Here is a 15735-nt window from a genome sequence, read left to right as displayed (position 1 = left end):
TAGAACAGAAATTTATTTTCTTTCTTTTTTGCTCTATGTAAGAAAAAGGCTGTGTTATTCTTCTGCATGAAGACTGAGAATAAGGAATTGAGAGAGCATGATTTCTGAATAGAACTAGGATTTAAGATGGGGAATTGGAACAACTGGGAACAGCCAAGAAATGGGAAGAAAGTAAAAGAATCTCCAGCAAAATTGTAAAGTTAGTCCATACCATGAAGACTTCTTACATCAGTGAGGAGCCTGCTGGAAGGATATAGGGAAAAGATGAATTCTGAGGAGGTAGCAAAGAAGTCTGTTACTGAGCACTCCTTTCCCAAGTACTGAAAAGATACTCATGTTCTTTGATTCTTAGTGTTATTTGGTTTGATTGCACTGGAAAATTATTCTCTCTAAAACAGTTTGGTCAAATGGATGATGCCTAAAGTTGTCCTCAGTTAGGTTTTTAACTTAGGTAGCCAAAATCTTTAAGTTTGTATAAAAAGATGCTTCTCATGAATTATAAATTTCAATGCTGTCTAAACTTGGTTTGAGTTTCCTTTTACTCAAATCTATGTGTGGAAGAAAACTGCAAACCAAGAGTATGCAGTTGCAAATTCTTTAATTCTGAATCAGTACATTTGAATTTTAATTGAAAGCTATTCATGTTTTCATTTCCATGATAGATGATTTTGTTTAGAAGTGTAGCTATTGACTGATTGCTCTTGATCTGCTATCTAAATTTGAACCTATATTAATGGAAACAGTTCTCCTCAAAATTTATAACTTAGGATAATTTTGAGGTTTTTACTTCTGAGAGTTCTTGTGAAAGTTTGATTATTTATGAAGGACTTTAGCTCATTATTAATGATGGCAGTGGAAAAACATAGGAAAAGATAATTCTCTTGTTGGGACATAGTTTTTAATAGTGGAATAAGACTTTAAGGCAGACTAAGGGCAAGCTCACTGAACAATACAAAGTAAAAAATATTTAATGGCTCTTCAAGACTGCAATCCCTTCTGAAGGGAAAAATAATGTGATCAAGAAATGAAAAATTGTGCCGTGGTGTGCATACAGAAGTTACCTTGAATTTAGGTACCAGACAAAAAAAAAATTTCCTTCAGTAAGTGATTTTGTGACATTAATTATATCTAACCTTTGGCATATCATTTATTTTGCTTACCTCATTTCATGTATTAACTGCAATTTAATACCATGGTAATGTGCTTCTCTCATGTAAGTACTCATTGTCCTGTAGGGCAAAAATCCAGATCTTAAGAATTACTCAGGAACTATGTGGATGTAATTTTAGCATTTGATAGGATTAGCCCTTCAGCAAAAACTAGGAAATTATTTCCTTCAGTCTGTTGCTTATCTAATAAGACATTTATAAGATCTTAGAGGTACACTGTGCATATAGTCATGAGGTAGACCATAAGGTAAAACATCTAGCAAACATCTAGCAAATTGTTAAAATTGAGATGTTCTAGATCTGGTTGATAACTGATGTATCATTCAGTTGTTTCCATCTCACTTCCAAGTTGAATGGACATAACTAAGTCTAAGTTAGAACACTTGATGCTGAGCTAATTAAATTTGCTAGAGGTTTTTTTAAAGTAGGTTTCATAACTTAATTTCCAAGATTTGTGACGACTGAAAATCTTAATAAAAATGCTGGTCACTGTCTGACTGCATTGTAAACATAAATAAGCTGACTTGCTTAAACCTGCTGTGAAAGGATATCAAAAGTGTACTCTGCCTACACAAGTTTGCAGGTGCCTCTTCATTCTCTCCCCTAATAATCAGTCACAGCCCTTAATTATATTTGAAAAATCTAGTGGAGGAATATGCTTGTGCACAGCTTCTATAGATAAGTGACACTAAGATTCCATGAAAACAGAAGAATAAACGGCCTGAAGTGTGTGAAAGTGTGCAGTTTTTCTACTCTGTAGACAGCTACCTCACCCACACTTGTATCTGATTTCAGTGTCCTCACTGTCTAGATTCACAGTTCAGTTACACACATTTTTCACTGAAAAAGTCTATGACGTCTGTGTGCAATCCTAATAATTCTGTTATATTCCACTTCGGTTCAAGAAAGGGGATTTGAGGCCTGAGTCCAGGTAGTGGAGGGTAGAGATCTGCCCTGCAGTGTTTCCTGTACATATCTTCATTTATCCTAAGACTCTTCAGTATGACAGTCTTTAATTATGTCTAGCTTGAAAGGCTGCTCCCTCCAGTGCTCTCTAAGCAGCCTAGACATCATCTGTTACTAAGCTAAGCAAATGTGTGACTTATTGGGACCCTGTTAGACCCTTTCCAACCCCTTGTAGGTTTTAACAAAGTGTTCTGGGTCAACCTAGCACTATTATCTTGACATATTACTGACTGATGGTGTCAGTCTCAGGAGCAGAGAGAGCTACATCACTGACACCTAGGAAAGGAAAATATACCTGAGTTGCAGATACAACGCCTTATTTAATTTTTAAAACAGTTTTGTATAGGACGTACAGGACAATTTTTGGGTGAGGGGGCTCTCTTCACAATGATTAATAGATGCTGATATTCCTGGTAGTACTCTTTGACATATTACAAAAACCACATTGCATCAGGTAGGATAGCCCATTATGTCCAGGATACATGCCATTGCTATTTGTCAAGGTGATAGAGAGGGTCAAGGTTAGGCTGGGAAAAGTGCTTGGGAAATTATATGGGGAATACCTCAGAAAACTTCAGCTCTGGTTGCTGATGCCATGACAGTTCCAGAAGAGAGAGACCACAAATCAATTATTTCACAGATCAGTAACAGTAAATTTAAGTGTATAACGGTTTCAAGAAATCTTATCAACTGCATCTTGAATGAAGATTACCAAAGCTCATGAGAATATCAGAATACTACAATAATGGATTCTACAGAGGAAAAAAGCACCTATTGCCAGAGCAGTAGAAGTGACAAGAAAAGTATTTGCTATAATTTAAGACTTTTTTGTTTTCTTCATGAATTTTGGGAACCAAAAAATTGATTCAAAAAAATTGTGTAATTCCAAACAACTCAAGAATAAACTATTCCATGTCATTCTTTATATCAAAATATAATGTTCAGAAGAGTGAGGTTACTCAAATTTGTACATTTGGAAGGCGTTTACTTTCCCTGAATTTAGTTTGTCTCTTTACCCCATAGAAGAGCAATAAGCTATATGGGAAAGGGAAGGGGAATCCATTTTACTACACCTAATATATACCCAGTTTCAAAACTGATAGTTTAGATATCTAAATGGAGATTCCTACTGATATCCAATCTGCAGGGTTTTTTGCCCTTTGCTGTAAAGCTCTAACAGAGATCTGCTGAGTGTCTGTGATGATTATCCTAACCCTAAAAAGGACAAAGCTTAATGTACCTGCATCACACTGGAAGCCTCTGGCAGGGATGGAAATCAAAAGCCTTTTTCTCAAGTCCAAAGCATGCAGTCATCCTTTAGTTATTCTTTAATAAATAACATAGGAAAAAATATTGTCACTTTTTCACTTACAGGCAGTATTCTAGCAGGTTTTTTTAAAAGTAACAGTAAGGCACAGAGTCTCTGTCATTCTTAATATCTGTATTATCGCTGTGGAATCAAGAACAGTGCCTGAAGGAAAGGAAATTTTGGTTAGTGAAAACTTGCAAAACTACTGTTCCTGGAGAAACACTTCTAAATATTAGCAAGTAACTTAAACTACTGAGTATCCTGAAAACCTCTGAGTTTGTCTTCAATTAAATTACTTATCTTTCAGATCATTTTTGCTTGTGGCATCAATGACTGTGGTGTTTGTGCTTATTGAAAGCTTTGGTAGGTTTCATTTCAGAAAGGGAGACAGGAAAGTTAGCAGTTAAATTTTAAAAAGCCTCAAAAAGTCCACTACAGTATGGACTTCAGCTTTTTGTTCTCCACTTACGGTAATGATCAGTGTGGTTCAAATGCTGAACAAGATAATGCAGCTTTCTGAGAAACCTGCTGAGATACCTATTAAGAGAAGATTTGTATTAATGAAATTGCATCATCATTTTGGCAGATGTCAGTCTTGTGAAAGTCACTTTAGATAAAATCAGAACAATTTATATAAATGCACAGCTGTCAAAAGCAGTATTTTCTGCCAGCTCCTACCTACAACTTAAATTAATTTGAGCACACCCTAGTTTTTATATGATTCATACAGTGAAGGTGTATCCTTGGGAGATACCAAATTGGTATGGTCACACACTGGATTCAGAGTATGCCTGGCTATCACAAGTCTGCTTTTCTTTTTTTTCTAGGTCCACATTTGTTCTGGTGGTATGTCCTAACTTCTCTCCCAGTCTTTAAGTGCTCCACCCATACCTATCAGTGATTGCCCAGTGTAGGAGAGCCAGTTTGCAGAGGCCCTGTACTTTAAAATACGTGAGTTGGTGCTTTTAATAAGCTGAGGCTTGCAGTGCAGCTGTGCTTCTGGAAATCCCAGATTGGATTCAGTTCATGTTATTGGATACCAGAACTGTCCCTGCTGCAACCACTGTGGGACAACAATGAAACTACAGATGGAGTTCCCTGCACCAAGCTACTTCAGATCTAAGGAACACTTAATTACCACTGATACTGTGCTAATGCCAGAAAGTTTAAAGTCTAAGATCAACAACTTGTTATAAGCAGCGGTTTAGTCAGATCTAACCAAAATTCTGCTCTAAGTTCAGTAGTCAAAATGGAATTTATCTGACTTTCACCTTTGAAACCAACTTTTCAAGGAACAAAATATGAGATGAGTAGGACAGCATTTTTCTGAGCTGCAGCAGCCAGGCAAAGCTTTGTAGAAATGTGCCATGTGGAATGCAGAGTCCTCCCCAACTTCTACTGTACTAAACAGCTGTGAAGGCAGAGCTTGCTGGAGTGTGCAGGAGGAGATTCCCTGCAGCATATTGTCCAATTCATTCTGCATATTGGACACAGGTCAACTCAGGATCATTCCAAAATAAAGTGCCCCAAAGAGATATGTGGACATTGGTTGGAGACAGTAGAAAGGGTTCAGAAATTATGAATTAGTGACTATTGGAGGAATTTTGGGGTGGCCTGGGCATTGATCAGTGGGCATGAGCAATGGTACTATGCATCACTTGCTTCACTTGGGTCTTTGTTTTCTTTTGGGGGGAGGTGGGGTTTGGTGTTTGGTTGGTTGGTTTTGATTTTTGTTTTTTGGGGTTTTTTCTCCTTATTACAATATTTATAATCATTACTATTATCACAGGTATTGCTACCACTGTTGTTATGTTTACTTTGTTTCGATCATTAAGCCATTATTATCTCAATCCATGCATTGTGATGACATTTTTTTGTTTTGTTGGTTTTGTTTTCTTTTTAATTTTTTTTCCTTGTTCTCTTCACCATCCTGTCGTTGGTGCTCTGGGGAGGAAGTGGGTGAAGAGCTGCATAAAACTGAGTTGCCTGGGGTTAAACCAGGATTCTTATTTTTGAGTAAATGCAGACATCTTTAATACAAACATCTTTCACTATCATAATTTTTGTCTTTGGGAGCTTCTTAAATTTTTTACGACTTGTTACACTACAAGAGTAGTAGTAGTAGCAGATCTTATATGTGGTTCTAATTGCCAAAGACAAGTTAATGTCAGACAAGCGTGTAATACTTCTACTTTTTTTAAAGTTTTCTGAGTAGGCAGGTTTTTAATAGTTATGTTTATAATTTCTTCATATCATGTGACCACCAAAAAAATCATGTTATAGGTTGTATTGCCATAAAGCCATTTCAGGTTACCTTATGAAGTAATAGAAATAAGGGGAATATTTTTATGCTAGAAAGTGTTATGTGACATATTAATAAAAGAATAGGGTTTTTTTAATATAAAAATTTATTTAGTGATGCTGAAGCCAAATTTTCCTATACCATGCTGTAAAAATTGACTAAAAATAATTTCATAATTAAAATGTTAGTAAGCTAATGAAGATAATATTTCTGTATAGCATTCTATCAAAGTAATTAATTGGCTGAACCAGATTTTACTTCATTATGGATGGCAGAGGTAGCAGGCACTTGGGGTGTGATATGTTCAGCACCACTTTACTCATTTTTTATTCACTCTGCAGTTATTTATGCTGTCCTAACTTCTGAAAACAGTTGGAGGAAATTTCAAGTTCAAATACAAGTTTCTAACTAGTTCCATTGGAAGTATTATTTCCATAAAAAGGAAGGAAAGCATGTGATCATCTTTACGGATGTTTATTGCAGAAGTTAAAATAATTCTTCATTTTACATTCTGAAAATCATCACTCACAGGTTACGCAGAAATGTTGGGGTTTTTTCATACAATTGATTTATTTAAGGAACTAAATTTGTGCAAGTTTTAATTTGGGAACATTTTCTCTCATTTACTTGACACCTCTGGTTTTTTGTTTGTTTTTCAGGAACTGTAATTGGTGTTGTTATTTACACAGGCAAGGAAACACGAAGCGTAATGAACACATCCAATCCAAAAAATAAGGTAAGTTAGTCTTACTCTGGAATTGCCAGATTCTGTTCTCAGAAAACTTAAAAAGAGATGTACCTAAAGCCAAAAATCTAAAAGTTTTTACTGTGATATGTTTCATGTGTGCTGCTGCCTTGAATTTTGATACAGTCTGCCACAGTCGACTTTTGAAAATAAAACTATTTTTCCTTTAGCTGGGAGTGTTACAGGTAGTAATGGGGGCATTTGTCTTTGAAGTATCAGTGTTCATCTTCAGACCTTTATAATTCTGTCTCACAGGTAAATATTAATTTTCACTTCCCCAGATTATTTTACTGTACAGTATTTGCCTAAAGGTAGACAGTAGTTTTAAGGAGTGTTTATAACAGAATACTAAAGTTTATTTAGGCTACCAGTGGTCTCACAACAAGATACCTAATGTTCTAGTCACTACCCAGAACACTCTTTCAGGGATTTTTGCAAGCAATTAAAACATTTTCAAGAGATTTTTCTTTCAGAAAGATACCAAAGGTTTCAGTGCTTCCCTTTGTACAAGATTCTTTCAGTTCTAAACAAAGCAAATAGTTCTTCACTTAATCCGTAATGTTTCTAATGTAAGTTGGGGAACACTCTCAATTTTAAAGAAATAGAACTTCAGCTGTGGGCTGTACCTTACAACCTAAACCTGTGTTTAGTAAGAAGATAATTATATTAAGAAAGGAAAAAATTATTGCAAGAGGTTTAGAAAAAAAATCAACAGTGACAGGTTGCCATTTTCACGCCATTCATAATAAGTTGCTCTGAGTAGGAGCATCAAGAGTGAAATGATAATACAAATTGCTTGAAGCAGTTATTGCAGTCCCCTGAGTGTATTGATTTGTGTTTCTAATAAAGAGATGCTTTTTAAATGTCTCTGACAGAGACAGGTGATATGTACTATTATGAGGATTAAGATGGCCTTTTATTATTTTAATCTTTGTAACGTGCATTTTAAAATAATAGAGTAAAATGGAACCAGAATGTTTATGGTGTATGGTTATTTTCTCTTCTACCTGATACAAAGATGAGCCCTTTAGTAACAGAATCTTTCTCTTAAGAATTCTGAACAACTTCTCACTGTAAAGAATTCACACAGGTGTTTGAAATGAAATTATTTAATGTAGTAAACTGATGAGGAAGTATGCATGAGTGTAACCTGCATTACCTAAATTCAACAGATTCTGGGGATGTATTAGCCTTTTAGCAAATATTAAATTTTTTGTATGTGACTGTTTCAACAATAGTATTGGTGTGGAGATTTTGTCTCTGTGAACTGAACAACCATGTTTAAAGACATAGCCAACATGTAAAATGGCCAGTAAGGATGAATTTGGGAACTAAAACCAGGAATACACTTACAGCTCTCACAGCTGAGTAAGTGATAAAATGGAGTACTGCACTGTAAAAAATAGTTGTCATCATAATTTTAAGATGTAGTTTTAGCTGTACCTTTATTTTCAGTCTGAATCTTACTGTCTCTTTATCTTCTACCATTTGATGAGATTGATTTGCATACTCCTATATGATGAGACACTTGCTGTGTGTAAGTGATATTTTGTGCTAGCTAGCCATGCAGAAGGTAGACAGTACTCAGTTCATTCCTCCTCTGTGGGTTCAGGGATCCTCCTGTGTTTTCTCAAGCTTGAAAATAATGGTTACATGTTAGCTAGGGTATGTAGCATTAAGACCCAAAAGGAGGGAAAAGGGAGTCTAAAATAGCCTTTGAGAGTAGAAGATGCATTACATTTGAGAGTTAAAGATTTAAACATTGAAAAAAGAAATTAGCATACAACTTGAAACAAAATTCAAATTAAATTGATCAGTTTTGCTCTTGCTGCAAACTTGAGACGAAATAAGTCTGCAGCCTTTTCTGCTTTAGGAAAGAATTGTTTGAAATACTGTTTGAAACCAGTTTTAAATGGCACATTGTCTCTCTCTGCTGCTCTTTGAAGACAAATAAAAATAACATTTTAGAGATTCCTGTGCAACATGTTGATACACTCTTGTTGGGAACATAGTTCAATAATGCTGGTGTCCTCTTTCTCGGGAGAAAGCAAATACTGAGATCTATGATTTCCAAATTACACTGTCAAACTGAAACTCATAAGTCCAGAAATTAACAAGAAATTAATGGGCCTGACTCTTTTATCAGTACTCTCTTCATTGAAATACAGAGAAGTGATACAGTTGTATTTTTTGCTGGAGAATAACATTACTGCTGTACTTCATATTATAATTTTTTTTCCTAATGGTAGATTTTTAATTTGCCTTCTTTAAGCTAGATGCTTTTTGAATGGACCAATATTAAAATTTAGATATGTAGACCGGCTCTATAAATGCTCAGCAAAAGACTAAAACTGAAATAAGTTTAGGAAAACTTGCATAAGAAAAATTGTGAAATTTATGTACCTGTTCAAGCATGGGATTTATCTGTATGTTAAACTTAGAAGGATTTATTGTGTTTGCTGAAGTATTCAGTCATTCAAGCAACAATTTTCTTAACTTAAAGTCAACACTTACTTGTTTTATTACAATTGTAAAAATTGTTTCATTGCCTAAGGATGCAAACACAGTCTGAAAAACACAAAGATTGAGAGTGTAGAATTTTCTTAATGGATCAATTCAATATGTTTTTAATTCCAACAATATAAAGAAAAATTATTTCTGGCAAGGTTTAATTTCAGTCTAAAATGATACATGTTCTGTGCTTCAGATAAATGTGGAAGTGGTAACATCAACATTATAGTGTAATGACTCTCTGCATTTTACCTCATTGGCAGTCACATCAGCTTACTCAGGAATGCAGTTCCAGTCTTTAAAGAAAAAAAAAAAATCAGATTGAATTGTGCTCCTCACAATGCTGTAATCAGTAATCAATCCTATTTGGATAGATATTCTTAAACCTTGGCTTTCTGGATGAAGTTGGACTTGTCAATGCTAAAGGTCATTTATAGGTGTTAATTAACCAAGAGGGAAATTAACAAACTAAGGTTATTTATTTATTTTGTCTGGCATTTTGCAGTGTTCTCATTCTTCTTTAAAGTGCAGAACAGTTTTTTGTTATCTAAATTCCGAGTTGCTTTTGCAGCTTTAGTCTTCATAGAAAGCAAGAATGTTGGTGCAACCCTTCTGCAAATGTGACTTGTTTCCATCAATGGAAACAGATTTTTGGGGGTGAAGTTAAAAAACCACATTATCCTTGGCAGGAGATGAAAATAAATTCAAGGTAATGTATTTTGGGTACTAAGATGGAAACATTAAAGTTTCTTGGATTTTGCAATATATATACACCCAGAATGTACACAGTAATGCATCAGAATTAGTAGAAATTATCTTAAATGGAACTGCTGAGAAATCAGTAGGCTCTCTAAAGGAGCTACAGCATGTAATCTGCCTAGTGTGCTTCAGATTAGTATAAAAATAGTTTTAATGTTGCTAATCCTTACAAGCAGAATTCAAAATACTTTTTCTCCCCCCTTATTTTATGGAATTCTACATCTGCTGTTAAATTTTAACATCAGAAGTAAAACTTCATAGTAACCATTTAGTGTTCATCAAAATAGTAATATTGTTTTTACCCTAATTCTTAACTAGCCTGAAAGTTAACTACCTAACTACTCCTGTGGTTCCTGCTTTTGTTGCTTGTTTGCTGTTTTGATTTGGTTATGTTAACATATGAAAATCTCAAAAGGGTGATTGGTATTTTTTTTTCTTTTTGTGTATATATGTTGCCCTTGGTTATTTGAAAATGGCCTTGCTATTCTAGTAAACTGAGGCAAAATTACTTTGCTGCTCTCTCTCTCAGTCTCTCTCAGTCTCTCATTCTTTCTGGCTTTTTGTGACCAAATTTACTTCTCTGTGTTTAAAAGGCTTTTATCTAGACTCTTTCTCCATTTTTTATGAGGATGATTTTTGAAAAATATTTGCTAAAAAAAGGCTAACCCTCCCTCCAACTCTTTATTTGGAGTGCAACGGAGTGGCTGGAGCAGATTCATGTGGTCCCAGAAACTGATGCCACTTCACCAATTTCCCTGTTCAGCATAGCTATTTCAATATTCAAAATATATGGTTCTTCTGCCTTGACACATTTTTTTGCATGACAATAAATTAGGTTGTCCAGCATCTTGTTAGTGTCATTAGTAAGCCATTGTTGTCTCTTCTACTCCAAAGGCTGACATTTCTAAGTCCAATTGGTATTTCTGTTCAGGGCTTCATAAGGGCATTGACTTTATCCTGCTGCTACATTGTTGTGCAAGAGCCCAGTAATTTCACTTGCATTTTTTTTTTTTTACTAAATTGATAATTTCATGTTCCTAGTCTGTTTGAGAAGAATGGCTTTCTCTGGCTGTATGTCTGAAGGGTCAGGGTTAGAACAGAACAGTGAAAACTGTTGCATGGCTCTTCATGGCAAATGTTAGGGATTTATAAGAAAAATGCTTATGCAGCACTTTTTAATGGTCTGTTGTAGTTAATCCCCCTAAAAACTTCTCTTAGTAGTGGATAAAACTAAGAAAGCTGTCACCTACAGGTAGTATGTAGGTGACATGCTTAGTTTGTCCCCTGACACAGAGCTTCTGTCCAAGGAAGTGCTTAACTACCAGCTTCCCATGAAGTATGAGAATTCTTTTCTTGGTCTACAGGAGAATTTGTGGGATGAGGACACAGGGAAATACATATTATGTAGTGTTGTTGATGCTTTTCTCTCCATGCGCTGACATCTGTGAGCAAAGGAAGGAGAGTAGCACCTTGATAAGCCTAGTGTCTCTGAGAAAGAGGGATGGAAAAGTGTTGGGTAAGGAGGAAGACAAAAGGTACTTTTCTTTAAAAATTTGGAAAGAAAGGGCTAAATGGCAATGGAGGCACCTTTGTTGTTCCAAAATTAGAATGTAGGAGTTTTGATGCTTGAAGTAGTCAGCAGTCTTTTGGCAAATCAAAGACAAAATTTTTGTGTCCTTTACTCTGAGACAGAGAGAACATCTACCTACTATAATTATCTTTAACACCATTAACTGAAATAGCAAGAGTGTCAAAGTGGAAATTTCAATCCTTAGATAACTAGTATGGAAAAAGAATAATTCCACATAAAGGAGCTGAGGTTTTCAATTTTCTTTGATATAGAGAAAACTGAAAGAGTGCTAGATTTATTCCATGATTTTAAGACAAGAAGAAAACAATAAGACTGGAAGCCTTGATTGACTTCCTTGAGTATATATGTTGACAATACAAACAGTGCAGTCTGTTGTGCTGGGGTGTTTTGTACATCATGTATTTTATTTACAGCATGCTGCTTCTTTTCAGAGACTTGGTGGGGCACTTTTGATCCTCATTAGCAATGCTTTTCAAGTACTGGTGTATCTATTTTTATTCTCTTCTTCTTTACATTGTTCTCCTCAAAAGGAATAAAATGATAGTACTACAAATGACAAACTGAGGCACAAGAGATAAAGGAGGTGTGGTGGGGGGAAAGCAGAAGAGCCACAAAAGAAACAGGAAATGAGAGTGGTCAGTTTAAGGTATTCAACTTCATTTCTCATCCAACCTAGCTGAAAGTTTTACAGTACTCTTAGGTTTCAAAATCAACTAATTTTGGGGTTGTGTACACATGGGTTTGTGTCTATGTGATTCCTGTGGCCTTAAAGTTGATCCTCATGTATTTTCTTTGGCATCTTAAAATAATTAGATCATCACTTCCTTATCTGATTTGCTGTTATATCCCCAAGCTAGAGAAGTTGTTCCACGATGTGGCCTGCTATCAATTCACAAGTTAAAGTTACAGAATAACCTTTGTCCTGAGTTCTTACTTGTTCTGAAACCAGCAAGTAAACATATCATGCAATTGCTATACCAAGGCACGTGATAGGTCTTTCCTGGCTGCATGTAAGTTGTGTGGCACACAGTGTTGCTGTGTGGTGCCTGAGGCACTCAGCCTGAATGCTGCTCAAGAATCAGGCTGAAGAGCTTGGCTGTGCTGTATTATGGGACTGCTGCTTGGGACATGGATGTTGAATTACTGTCCTTTTTCAGTTGGTGCCACTTTCTGTTTGCAAGGAAAAGGCAACAATATAGAGTTTAGTTCTAAACAAAATCATTGTTATACAACAATATACAGAGCAAGTGAGGGAATGGCTCTTCAGTAGTGAGAAAGAATTCTTACTGTACTCTGGGTATACTCCTGTGTTTATTGTGTATTTTAGAGTTCATGCCAAACTCTACCACTGATTTTGCAAAGCCATATAATTTATTCACAGCTGTAAAATTCCTACAGTGTTAAACTTATTCCCTGTTGCAAAGCTGTAGAAGGATAAAAATTGATATGTGCCAAAATATTAATGGCAAGCCACAAACCATGTCTAACTTGGAGTCCTAAATTCTGGTGATTCTCATCAAGAATGTTACTTGATGCCCTGTGATCTCTCTCTTCCCATTTTAGAGACTCCCATTAAAAAGTTGCTTGAAATTTTTTATCTTAGTATTTTTAGAACATAGGTAGGTTAGAATTTGTCTCAGTAGTTCAATGTCATTTCACACTGGTGTTTAAGGAAGGATCAGTGGTGGACTATACCATTTCTGAAGTACTCTATTAATCTATTAAAATAGATTAACCTCACAAAACAGTCAGAACAATTCTTAAAATGGATCAAGTTATGGAATAGCAACAGCATGCTATTCAGCTTATTCACCAGAAATTACATGTATTTTACTTGGGGCAAGCTAAGCTAAAATTAATGATTTATGGTAAAATCAAGAAATCATTTGAAATGTTGTCATCCTACAGGAGACAGTGCCAAAGGGAGATTCCCTGATTTGGCTTCTGTGGAATAACCCAGTAAGCTCTCAAAGAGACAGACCCTGATGGCTATTTCCTCTCAGCTGCTGCCTCCACTGCTGCTAATCAGCTGAGGGAGTTTGCTTCTACCTTTACATTGCTCCTTATGGCTTTGTTGCCATTCAAAATTTAACCATGCCCTTGGCAAAATTCAGCTGCTGAGAGATGAGAGTAGGGGCAAAGGACACAGCCTCTCAGAGGGTACTTGGAACCTCATCCCATGGCTTAGGACTGCACCATTTTCAGAAGGCTCTACCTGCAAGGCCTTGCTGGCTGTGAGCAAGCCAAAGTGGTGGCAACTAAAATACTGATGTTGTGGAAGTAGAGTGCTGTGCGTGTTCCTATATTAGGGTTATGTTCTGTGCACTTGGTGTTTGTTAATAAGAACAATCACAGTCAGCACTTTTTGTTGTTGTGGTTTTTTTTGTTTTTTTTTTTTTTTTATTGTGTGTATTTTATTGGCAATCTGAAACCTCATTTTTGGAATTTTTTTTTCATTAGTTAAGATGCATGCAAACACATTTCTTTGATGTATAGTTCCAAACACCTGATGCTGCAACTGTGTAGAAAGTTAGGTGTGCCTAAGGTCCTTATGAACTCTAGTTGTTATTAGGAAAAGCCTATATAATGTCTTTTGCATAATTTTCATTATTTCTGCAATTATTTTCATATTTTCTGAATAAGCTTAATTTTTTCTAATATGGAAAGGAACTCTATAAGAAAGAATAGAGATACTAGTTTTAGTGATTGTTAAGTTGAAAGTATATTGATTATTATTTTCTACAATTATTATGAGAGTGGGATGTCACAAATGTCAGAAACTAGGTTGTTTAAGACCTACTGAGCATTCTTAGAATAGATGCTCATCCGATTTTCAAAACTTCTATTTGGATGCTTACAAGCATTAATTATTATTTACTGTTATTATTGGATAGCCTTCTCTTTGTGTAGAGCAAGTATTTTGAGGTTTTTGTGTGACTCAATAATTCATGCAACTGAAGTCTCATGTATTTCTCTAATTACTGGAGGCTCAGAAACCAGCATGATTCACGTGACCTGAAATCTTAGTCTACAGTGATGGATATCTAGAGGGAAAGTTCTCTCCATATCAGAACATAGTATTTGTTTTGGTGTAGGCTGAACATAGTGATCATAACTAAGATAATTTACTGGGTTGTGTTAGATGCTTGAAGTAACAAGCTTGTCATAACCTTAACAAATACAGTCTTTGCCCTTCTTTTTTACCTCAGTTCAGAGAGCAAGCCTGTGATACATTGAGCATTAAAATCAGCATTACGGCTTGTACCAGATGAAAATAATGTGGTTTAGATTGTGGATTAGTTTGTAAAGAGTGGATTGCTCTTCATATTCTTAAAGCTCATTTCCTTCCCATCATATCTTTTGGAATGTATCCCAAAATACTGTTTATACAAAACAGCATTCAGTTTAATTTCTTTTATGATTTGGAGACATTGTGGAATCTTTTCTTAATCTCATAGTCTCCAAGGAATCCACTCAAATGTTTTCTTTTGTAAAAGCAAAGATAGATGACTTGTTACTCAGCTCAAGAAAGCAAATAAGATTCTTACTGATGCCTATTGGGTTTGAGGGATAGGCTTTTATTTTGTTTTTATTTGTTCTGCCTATCACATAGAGCTCTTTTTCTAGTCTAAGTTTGTCAGTGGTTGGACAGTTGTTTATTTCGGGTTTTTTGAAAGAACTGGTGTTGCCAACATATTTTATGAAAAATCCTTTACTTAGGATTTTTCCTTTCCTAGAGCTGAGAAGCCTTGGAACACTAAACAATTCTTATCTGCTGCTGTGGAATGCCACGGGAAAATCTGTGATTGGCCCCGTCGGACTGTTTCCAATTAAGAGCCTATCACAATTCACCTGTTCAGCCCGTCTCGGGCTGAGAAGACTTCAGTTTACACATTCCTATTCTATTCTTAGCTTAGCCTTCGTAGTGAAACCTTTCTCTTTACTCTTTTAGTATAGTTTCTATATCTTATATATCATATCATAATAAATCAAAGCCTTCTGATACATGGAGTCAACGTTGTCGTCTCTTCCCTCATCCTGGGACCTCAGAAAACCCCTGTAATAAACTGGTGAAAAACTTTTTGATTATTTGTTGTGATTCCCTACTATATGTATGGTCTCTGGAAGAGATTCAGCCAGCACCAGTCCTCTGCTTTCTTCTGACTACTTTCCCCCTTGCCTTGTTCTGCTTCTCCATCCTGTTACTCTGGTCTGTCTAATACTTTTACTAGTTCCACCTATTTGTTTTCCTTCTTTTCCTTTTCTTTCTTTTCCTTTTCTTTCTTTTCTTTCTTTTCTTTCTTTTCTTTCTTTTCTTTCTTTTCTTTTCCTCCCTCCCTTCCTCCCTTCCTTTCTCTCTCTTCCTTCCTTCTGCCACTTCCT

At 35.6% G+C, this 15735-nt stretch overlaps 1 protein-coding gene across 2 annotated transcripts in view; it reads left to right on the top strand.

Moving 5' to 3' along the window:
* Window positions 1–15735, top strand: part of ATP9B (ATPase phospholipid transporting 9B (putative)) — a 150574-nt gene that overhangs the window by 76788 nt on the left and 58051 nt on the right. For both annotated transcript variants that reach the window (XM_050970706.1, XM_050970705.1), the window contains exon 11: window positions 6406–6482. In XM_050970706.1, the coding sequence (XP_050826663.1) occupies window positions 6406–6482 (77 nt within the window). The remainder of the gene's footprint in view (window positions 1–6405; window positions 6483–15735) is intronic.

This window comes from Serinus canaria, chromosome 2 (assembly GCF_022539315.1).
Source record: "Serinus canaria isolate serCan28SL12 chromosome 2, serCan2020, whole genome shotgun sequence".
In the NCBI taxonomy this organism is placed as follows: Eukaryota; Metazoa; Chordata; class Aves; order Passeriformes; family Fringillidae; genus Serinus; species Serinus canaria.
The sequence above is the reverse complement of the archived record's forward strand: the minus strand, read 5'-3'. Positions and strand labels throughout refer to the sequence as shown.